Here is a 10,787-nt window from a genome sequence, read left to right on the forward strand (position 1 = left end):
CTTTAGCAACCACCTCTATAGAAAGACCATCTATCTACCGGTATAAGACCACATTTTCCGTTTCCCTTGAGTGGTCTTTGTATACAGGTTTCACTGTCTTCCCCTTTCTGTAGTCCCCCTCTCACCATCTCTCATTCTGTCCCTCTTTCCCACTCACAGCCTTTGCTATTGTGTTGGAACAAGAAAGTAATTAAGGCTAGTTAGTCATCATGCTCATTGTAGGAACGGTGACGTTATGAGTATTACTTAAGCCCAACTGCAATGACGACTCGACAACAATGCCCTTGCGATGATACCAATGAGTGGTTCAACCTTTAATAAAAGATAGAACAGATAAAACAAATTATCAGCATGGCTGATATACATATGCATCACGCAATTAAAACAATCAAGTTTGATGCAACAAACTGTCTTCCAAATGCATAGCACGGAATAATAACTATAAATGACATTGTTATCCTTGATGCCTGTATCAAAAATATTCACTCCATATTCTGTATGCCTACCCTTGTCATGCAAATTGACCCGACCTACTTTCTGTCATTTTCTGCTAAAATTTCCCTTTTACCTCAAATGCTACTTTCCCTAGCTAACTAAATTTAGACCATCATCTTCTGTTCATAATTAAGTCATAATCGTATTCTCTCATACATTAATAGAGCTTCTTGCTCATTCATAATATCATAACCTTACTTGGATATTTCGTACTTTTCCAGCATGAATTATCGTATACGCTACTTACACCAAAACTTATATGTGGTACATTTACATTCAAAACGTATGGATGTTCTATGATTCTAATCTTATTTCATACATCACATCAATCCACCATTATAATCACCATTAACATGAGGCAAAAGAGTAAATATTGAGCTATCATAATATGCAGTGATTTTCTACTTACAACATTGGGCTGTCTCAGGAAAACAAAATTAACAGTAGACTGTTCAGTGTAATAAACATTCAGTGTAACGTAAATCAGTAGCTCCACAGAATCAAATCCCGCCCTCTACGACCTGAATGCAAAATCCACCTAAAAACCCCGCTTCTGACGTCACAATGTCAAATTGGGAAAAACTCGTATCAACATCCCGGCCCCTTAAATTAACCGAATACTTTGAATTTACCAAACCTTTCACTGCCAACATCTATAACAAAACTGTCACTCTCTTGAAATCTCAAGACTTCGATAAATACAGTCCCTTTAAATCCAAAAAAGGTGGTTGCTATGGAAACATACTTCCTAACTGAATAAATACAGTCCCTTTAAATCCAAAAAAGGTGGTTGCTATGGAAACATATGTCCTTACCGAATAGCAGAACACTAATAATATGACAATAAGGACATACTACCTGTATTTCTTTCCTTATCTTCTAATTACAAACTATTGTATTACCATCAGAATACTATCTTAAGAAACTGAATTCTAACTAGAAATGAGTTATGCTTCAATTCAATTAAACATTTCAGCAAGTCACTACGAAACACAAAGTATCTGTATAATATCACTGTAGTAAAGTCTCTTCTTGTTGAAGCGAATCTAAACCGAATCCATTTATGCGAAACTAGATGCTGTGTCCACAGAAGTTGAATGTTTCTTGCTCAACGCTACTTAAAGTAATCCCTATCTTGAATTGAACTGGAATTATTTTGTATCAGCTCTAAAAACAACAAATAAAATGGCTAACTTCTCGAAGTCGTCTATCGCGATTCCTCTTGCTCGAGAAGTAAACAAAGCTTCGCGATGGGTCTGACGAGTGTTGACGTTGCAGTCTTAACCTTCACGCTACGTACATATCCCCGCTTACCAGGGTACACTTCTAAAACGCGTCCCATCAGCCAGCAACACCTCGGCACAGTTCCGTCTGCGATGAGAACCACGTCACCAACCTGAAGATTGCGTTCAGGCTGCTGCCACCGCTGACGTTGCTGTAGACTAGGTAGATACTCCCTAATCCACCTCTTCCAAAAGAGATCAGCCAGGTACTGCATCTGCCTCCAACGTCTCCTGGCGAAGACATCTCCCTCAGTGGACTTACTCGGGGGTGGTGCTGAGGTCTGCTTCATGTGTAGCAGACTGCTGGGCGTGATGACTTCCAGATCTCCAGGATCATCAGAGACACGAGTAAGAGGCCTGCTGTTGATGATTGCCTCTACCTCGCACATCAGAGTGTGAAGCTGCTCCTCCGACTGACATGTCCTTAAATACTGCTCGTTGAGAAGAGCATGCAGTACTTTCCTGATCGTTCTTATCTGCCTCTCCCACACACCGCCATGATGTGAGGCCCCTGGCGGGTTGAAACTCCAATCTATACTGTGATTAGCCGTGAAGTTTGAGATTTCATCAACGTTCCAATCACTCAGTGCCTTCCTCAGCTCAGCTTTAGTGCCTACCAAATTGGTGCCATTGTCCGAGACCAACCTCTTTATTGGTCCTCTCCTGCTCATCATGCGTCTGATGGCATCAATGCATGAGCTGGTATCTAGAGAGTTGGCAACCTCGATGTGGATGGCTCTAGTTGTCATGCACGTGAATACCACACCGTATCTCTTTCTTACAGAGCGCCCACACTTGATCTCGTAAGGGCCAAAGTAGTCCATCCCCACATGTGTAAATGCTGGCTCATCAGCTACTACTCGGAAGGCAGGTAGATCAGCCATCTTCTGCTTGCCGACCTTGGCCTGGTAGCGACGACAAGTTACACACTTGCTTAACAAGCCTCTCACCAGGACCCCAGCTCCCAGAATCCAGTAGTACTGCTTGAGTTCTGCCAAAACATGATTTTGGCCTTGATGTCCAACCTTCTCGTGTATGTGCCATACCAACAGTGCTGACACATGATGCCTTCTAGGCAGTATCACCTGATGCTTTGCAGTGTCTGGGATATGTGCTCGTCCAAGCCTGCCTCCTACCCTCAGTAGACCATCTTGCAAAACAGGATCCAACCTTGCAAGCCTCGACCCCTTCTTCACAGGTCTCTCTCGTCCATGTGGATCTCTAACTCTCTCCCTTAAGGTTGTCATCTCCTCATCGAACGACTCGGTCTGAATATGCTGAAAGATGGCATTTTCAGCATAGTTCAAGTCCTCCACTGTCAAGTGTCTGCTCAATTCTTTAACTGGAGTACAGTTCTTTACATTCCTTCTAAGGGTTTCCTTTAACCTCAGCCACCAAGCTACCGCTCTGCGTAGTCTCGTCCAGGAAGAATAGTGCATGAAGAGCTGGTCGATGCACTTCTTGCCCTCACTTGTAGCAAAGATCTGGACTACAGGCTTCACCTCTGGATCGTCCTCTCTGATCCCATCCTTCTCTATGGGACATGTGGGCCATCTCTCCTCCGGCTGTTGTAGAAAGGCTGGTCCCACAAACCACTTCTCCTCATCTTTCAGATTAGACGGTGACATGCCTCTGGATACGATGTCCGCCGGATTCTCCGTTGTGCCAACATGTCTCCATTGGTCTATCTCTGTGGCATTGTGTATCATAGCCACCCTGTTTGACACAAAGACACGGAACCTTCTATGTTCATTCTTTATGTAGTGCAACACTATCATACTGTCAGTCCAAAAGTATGATTTCTTCACAGGCAGGTCTAGCTCTCCTCTTATCACGACATCCATATTCACAGCAAGTGTAGCTGCCATCAATTCTAGTCGAGGTATGGTAACGGTCTTTACTGGAGCAAGGCGTGACTTGGCCATGATGATACTGCTATGCACCTCTCCTTCCTCATTCCTCATCACTAGATATGATACAGCCCCGTAGGCTACTTCAGATGCATCAGAGAAGTTGTGGATCTCGTAATCAGTTACCCTGCCAAAGTCGTGAGGCTTGACACATCTACTGACTTCAACTCCTTCCATCTGTGGAAGTTCCTCAATCCAAGCCTTCCATTTCTTTGCATCACTGTCAGGGATAGGCTCATCCCAGTTCAGCTTCTTCCGGGTCAACTCCTGAAGAATCAACTTCCCTCTCAGTGCAAATGGGCTAGCATATCCCAAAGGGTCGTAGACAGAAGAAACAACACTTAAGAGTCCTCTTCGTGTTAAAGGCTTGTCCTTCACCTGTATCTTGTAGACAAAGCTATCTCTTTCTACATCCCATATCATACCAAGTGCACGCTCTATTGGTAGGGCATCAAAGTTCAGGTCGAGTCCAACCACTTGCTTGGCCCGATCTTGTACTGGTATGGTTTGCAGAACTCTTGTGTTGCTACTCATCCACTTAGCGAGTCGAAATCCACCCTTCTGCAACAAGGTTCTCAATTCTGATGCCAGTCTTATAGCTTCATCTTCCTCTTCAACAGAGACCAGGCAGTCGTCTACGTAGAAATTCATCTCTACTACTCTTGGTGCTTGTGTATTGCACTGATCTCCATAGTCCTTTGCTGTTTGCCGCATGGCAAACGAGCAACAGCTGGGGCTCCATGTGCCCCCAAACAGGTGCACACACATCCTGTAGGTCTTAGGATCTTCATCCACTCTTCCATCAGGCCACCACAAGAAGCGAAGTACATCTCGTTCATCTGGATGAACTGTTACCTGGTGGAACATGGCTTCCACATCAGCCATGATGGCAATTGGTGCTCGACGAAATCGAAGAAGTACACCAGTCAACTTGTTGGTCAGATCCGGCCCTTGCATCACCACATCGTTCAGACCAACTCCTAAGCACTTGGCAGCACAATCAAACACAATCCGAAGTTTGTCTGGCTTCTTCGGATTTATCACTGGGTGATGTGGTAGGTACCAACAAGTTCCATTTGGCGGTTGAGTTTCATCAACTTCCTCGGCGTAGCCCTTGGCAACTAGGTCAGCCATGCCCTGTGTATACTTAGCATGCATTGCCGTATCCCTGAGAAGTCGTCTTCTAAGTGAATGGAGTCTCTGCTGGGCCATCCATCTATTGTCACAAAGTGGCGGGGGTCGTTCTTTGAATGGTATGGGCAGTTGATAGTGACCTCCATTCATTACCACATTGTCCTCCCATAGCTTCAATACCTCTCGGTCCTTGACTGACATTCCTTTAGCATCACAATGGAGGGTTTCAATGCCTTCTAGAGACCAAAACAGCTTACATTGGTCTTCAAGGGATATTTCATCTGAGATATAGTGTGACGTCACAGCCATCCTCCTACCATCACTCTGAACCGGCCCATTCAGGGTCCACCCCAGCACTGTCCTTACTGCATAAGGGTCTCTTGGCTCACCACGTCGTATCTCGAGGGGACAAATAAGCTCTGGATAATCTTGCCCAATCAGCAGATCCACCTGCAGTTTGGTAGTCGATGGAAAGTCGACATCTGTGAGATGTTGGAGTTTGTCAACATCCTCCTTCTTTAGCATGTGATCTGGATTAATGTTAATGTCTGTCTTGGTATAGACTTTAGGGAGATTCACCATCCTGGATGATGACTTTGCTGCAACTTTCAGGCTTACAACACTGGTCTGAAGTTCGCTGTTGGCTCTTTCCAGAGTTGAGACAGACACTATACTGGACAATCCACTTGCCTTCACTCTTGCTGCCAACTTCTTAGTACAAAAGGTACTTGTCGAGCCTGAATCCAACAGTGCTAGAGTCTCTACACCAATATTACTGCCTGCCGCATAAACCCAGACAGGAACGATTGGCAATAGCACCTTCATGTTCCCGGCCCCTGTGACATGACTCTCAATCTTCTCAGGTGAAGGACTAACAGCTTCCTCTTGTGCTTGCTGAGGTTGTTCTGGTTTCTGCTGATGGAGAAACTTAGTATGTTTTCTGTTGCATCCGTAAACTGAACATACCCTCTTTAGTTTACAGTATCTCGACATGTGTCCCTTCTCCAAACAGTTAAAACAAAGCCTGTTTTCCCTCACCAGTTTCAGCCGGTCATCTAGCTGCATTCGTTTGAACTTGTCACAGCCAAACAGACTGTGCGATTCCTTGCATATCACACACAGCTGTGGTGTCACATCATTGCCTGTGGCTGTCGTGGAGAAAGCACCCTTCTTCAGTCCTGTCGACTTCTTGTTCTGGGAGGTGCCTCTACCGCCCTGATCCTTGGTAAGAAGCCTTCCGTAGACCGGATCATTCTCCTCATCGGCTGCACCTTGGACAAAATCCACCAGGTCAAATATGTTAGGAAATCTATCCTCTCGCCTGATTCTTCGTACCACACTCAGCCATCTCCCGCATAAGTATAGTGGTAGTCGTTCAACTATCTGGACAAGGACTAACTGTGGTGACAAATCGCCTATGTAACCCATGGCATCTAAAGTCAGTGAGCAAACTTGCAGTTCATCTGCGAATTCTCTTAGGGCCCTCTTGTCCCGTCCGGTGATCTTCCGCCCTCCGGTCACTTTCCTGATCCATGCATCAGCTATCATGAAGGGTGTACCAAACCTCTCTTGTAGCATGGCCTTCGCCCTCATATACCCTTCGCCAGATGGCATAATACTACAAGGCTGCAAGATTTTGCGGGCATCTCCTTCGCAGTAGTATAGAAGTCGGGTCAGTTTGGCACTGTCCGGAATACTTGTACAGTCTATTGAGTTCTCAAACGCCCTCCAAAACTCCCAATATTTAAGAGGGTTGCCATCATACGTCATCATTTGTGTTTGAGGCACATTAAGAGACTCCAATAATTGCCTCTGTTGTTTCTGTCCCTCCTGCAAAATCTGCAGCAACAAAGCCTCCGTTGGCTTCGTACTCTGTTCAACCTGGGTTGGCGTTGGCATTCCAGAGTCCAGCGGATAAGCCAACGTTTCATTCACTTCAACTGGATGTTTCTGAGGAGCACTAGCTTCATCCGACAATAGCCTATCCGCTTCATTCAAATAGACTTGTGTCTCAGCATCAGATATTTTCATCCTGGTATCCATATCTAGCTGAGCTTTACGCTGTTTCAAAGCTAACTCCTCCTTTTCCAGCGCCATCTTCTGTTTCAGTGCTTCAGCCTCAACAGCTAAAGCAGCTCTACGTGCTATAGTCCGCAGTCGCACTGAAGATGTAGTGCTCCCACACTGGCTGGCCGAATCTTCAGGACGGACTCCACCCTCAGGGTCTCCTTTGGCATTCTTTTGTCCAACAGTACTCATTGTAACAGCCTGTCTGTAGTCTGATGTGGACCTGGAAGCTGTTGTTGAACTGATGTAGGAACGGTGACGTTATGAGTATTACTTAAGCCCAACTGCAATGACGACTCGACAACAATGCCCTTGCGATGATACCAATGAGTGGTTCAACCTTTAATAAAAGATAGAACAGATAAAACAAATTATCAGCATGGCTGATATACATATGCATCACGCAATTAAAACAATCAAGTTTGATGCAACAAACTGTCTTCCAAATGCATAGCACGGAATAATAACTATAAATGACATTGTTATCCTTGATGCCTGTATCAAAAATATTCACTCCATATTCTGTATGCCTACCCTTGTCATGCAAATTGACCCGACCTACTTTCTGTCATTTTCTGCTAAAATTTCCCTTTTACCTCAAATGCTACTTTCCCTAGCTAACTAAATTTAGACCATCATCTTCTGTTCATAATTAAGTCATAATCGTATTCTCTCATACATTAATAGAGCTTCTTGCTCATTCATAATATCATAACCTTACTTGGATATTTCGTACTTTTCCAGCATGAATTATCGTATACGCTACTTACACCAAAACTTATATGTGGTACATTTACATTCAAAACGTATGGATGTTCTATGATTCTAATCTTATTTCATACATCACATCAATCCACCATTATAATCACCATTAACATGAGGCAAAAGAGTAAATATTGAGCTATCATAATATGCAGTGATTTTCTACTTACAACATTGGGCTGTCTCAGGAAAACAAAATTAACAGTAGACTGTTCAGTGTAATAAACATTCAGTGTAACGTAAATCAGTAGCTCCACAGAATCAAATCCCGCCCTCTACGACCTGAATGCAAAATCCACCTAAAAACCCCGCTTCTGACGTCACAATGTCAAATTGGGAAAAACTCGTATCAACACTCATATCTATAAGTACATTGCAGAATTCAAAATCCTGACAACGGACAGTTAACCCGTACACAAATTTGAGTCTTTATTGATTTTCAGTCCTTTTCAGGACTTCTCAGCCAACACAAAAGAATAAAAACAGTCATCTTTAATAAGGACTTTCCAGTATCCACATGGTTATAATGCAAATCTACTCCCTAAAAATTCAAATTGTTTGGGCAAAAGTTCAGAAGAAAATGGGGCAAAATTTTGATGGAACTTAACGGGTAAATAAAGAATGACAGAAAAAAGTTGAGACAAGGCGGGATTCATTTGTGACAAAATTGATGGCGATTGGTCAAGTCGCCTAAATATCTGCTTTAATGTATGAGGGGACATTGGGGATTAAAATGTGTCATAGCATGCGTTGTAAGCCGATGAAACGACGCTCAACATTGAGGACTGTTGACTAGTCTTGAGGGGCAGGGTTCGATCTACTGCCCTCTGGTGGTCTCGAGAGGGAACTGTGGCCACGGGTGTAGACATAGGGGCGTGGTACTGTCTAGAGATCTATACCATGGGGCTGAATTTTAACTTTAAAAAAGGAAAAGAAGCAAAAAAAGAACTCTGTGTTTCCCTGCAGCATCCCTCTTAGAGATCCTTAAAGCCCCACTGCACTAGTTTGGCCAGGAGGGATTAGACCTCCCTGCATGGTCACTGACAGGTGGTTATCTCATCAAATCAGCTCTCAATTAACATATTAAGAAAAGGGGGATCATGGGGGACCAATGGTCACCGATTAGGCATTGTTTGCTATATAGAGGGCACAAGTAGCTTTAAGTAGTGCAGTGGGGCTTTAAATAGAGTTTGATGTAATCTGTCTGTCCATAAGGATATCATTGTAAGATTGTAACAGTGTTGCATTTAAGTGTCTGATTGCAAAATAAGGACAAATATGGACAAAGAACAGAAGAATTGATTATACATTTATGGATTACTTAAAGAGAATTTAGAAAAACATACTGTTACTTATTATGTATATGATATTGATTAAAATGATACCTCTAGGAGTGGGTGTAAGAAAGTGAAGATGAAATGACAGAGAAGACCGATACATTGCTGTGTTGGTTTTGGATGTAATAGTGATCGAAAGAAAATGAAGAAGAAATGACAGAGAAGACCGATACATTGCTGTTTTTGGTTCGGGACGTAATATTTTTGCTGATTGGTCACGTCGCTCAAGTTTGTCCCGTTAATGGATGAGCAGACACGAGGGAATAAATGTGACATGTCATGAACTGCAAAGCACATGAAACCATGACTAAGGTTATGCAACAAGCTTCAAAAGGATATTAGGATAGACAACCTTCATCCTTGAGGAGAACGCCACGCTGCACATGTTCCTAGGTCGGGATATTGTTGGACCTGAGATTAGCTGTAATTGGTTGTAGCAGTATTAAGATCAAGTTGAGTACCGGTATGTGGTCATGCAAATACATTGTTTAAAAAAACTGTCTATAAGCCATTAGGAAAGGTTAATTAACCTATCAGCTGAAGCCTATGGGAAAGTTTAAATTCAGTAGTTGATAGGTTAAGAATTGCTGTATAATGTGAAGCTGTAGAAAGATCCAAATGGAAGGTTTTTCTAGAGACTACATGCACTATACACAGAAATGAGTCATTGGGACTAAACACACACATTTCTGAACCAAACTTTTCAGCTGATTTCTTGTCATAAATCAAATAATGGGGTACTTTTTTTTTATTGAGGGGGGGGGGGGGTTCTTTTGGATATTCTTCACTTCAGACATAGAGGCCGGTTGAGAAAATCACAAATCATTTTTCTTCTATACCAGATCTCACCTTTTTCTTTAATCGCGTACACACAGGAGCGAGTGATGCTCTGTGTTTGGTCCGTTTGTATTCACCCATTTCATACTGGAAACGACTGGTGCCTGTATTATGCCTATGGGGAAAAGAGAATTCAGTTGTAAAAGGGTTAACCAGGATTAACCAAGATGTGGAGGAAAGGAGTGTAAAGCAATCAAATATCAATGGATCATATCCTGTTCGTGAGACTCTCTAGTATTTCACACATTGCAGAGGTTGCCGGTGATGTACCGCATTATGTACAAACTCTTGGTTTTAACTTATTCATGAATTGGCACCAATTTATCTGCAAGAACTATAAATGCAGGAATACAAACCCTAACGCAATCTACAGTCATCTTCACAATTAAACCTCGTGTCTACTTCGGTATCAACTCTTTCTCATGGTCAACACTCTTCTTTGCAAGTCCCTTCCACTCATAGTATACAATATTTTTAATTTATCTCCCCTTCCCTCCTGCCTGGTTTCCCTATGTATTATTTTCCCCCAGATTTATCTATACCTGTTTCTCCAATCTCAGTTGTTTTACATGTATGCCTTCACCGTCTTCTCTCTCCTCACTTCATTTCCTCTTCCTTCCTGTTTCTTCATCTCCGACTCCCCTGTTGATATGTGTTTATGTCCTTGTCTGACATATCTTTGTGTTTCTTATTCTTCGTCTCTCCACCCATTTGTTGGTTTTGCCTCCCTTTTCTTCTCAAAAAAAATCTCTCCATATTTGTAATTCGTTGTTTGCCTGTCTGTCTCTCTTTCTGTCTCCTAAAGTTTTTGTGTGCATCTGTATGATTGTCTTTCTCTTGAACTCTCGTCTGTCAGCACCCTCTCTCATCTATGCTCCTTGAATATCCCCCATGCTTTCTATCTCTCTCTCTCTCTCTTTTTCTCTCTCTCTCTCTCTAAACAGTCTGTTCCTTTTATGTCT

The 10,787-nt window shown here is 42.9% G+C and overlaps 1 protein-coding gene across 1 annotated transcript; it reads right to left on the bottom strand.

The window, feature by feature from the left end:
* Positions 1–253: 253 nt before the first annotated feature.
* Positions 254–7,935, bottom strand: LOC105444169. Its single transcript, XM_030979018.1, has 3 exons — positions 7,822–7,935; positions 1,810–7,229; positions 254–312 (listed from the first exon to the last, which is right to left on the bottom strand). Exons 2-3 carry the CDS (start codon positions 7,079–7,081, stop codon positions 308–310), a joined length of 5,277 nt encoding a protein of 1,758 aa, XP_030834878.1. The 5' UTR covers positions 7,082–7,229; positions 7,822–7,935; the 3' UTR covers positions 254–307.
* Between the last annotated feature and the right edge of the window lie 2,852 nt (positions 7,936–10,787).

The sequence above is a fragment of the Strongylocentrotus purpuratus genome, unplaced genomic scaffold (assembly GCF_000002235.5).
Source record: "Strongylocentrotus purpuratus isolate Spur 01 unplaced genomic scaffold, Spur_5.0 spur5_contig_816, whole genome shotgun sequence".
NCBI classification, from domain to species: Eukaryota; Metazoa; Echinodermata; class Echinoidea; order Camarodonta; family Strongylocentrotidae; genus Strongylocentrotus; species Strongylocentrotus purpuratus.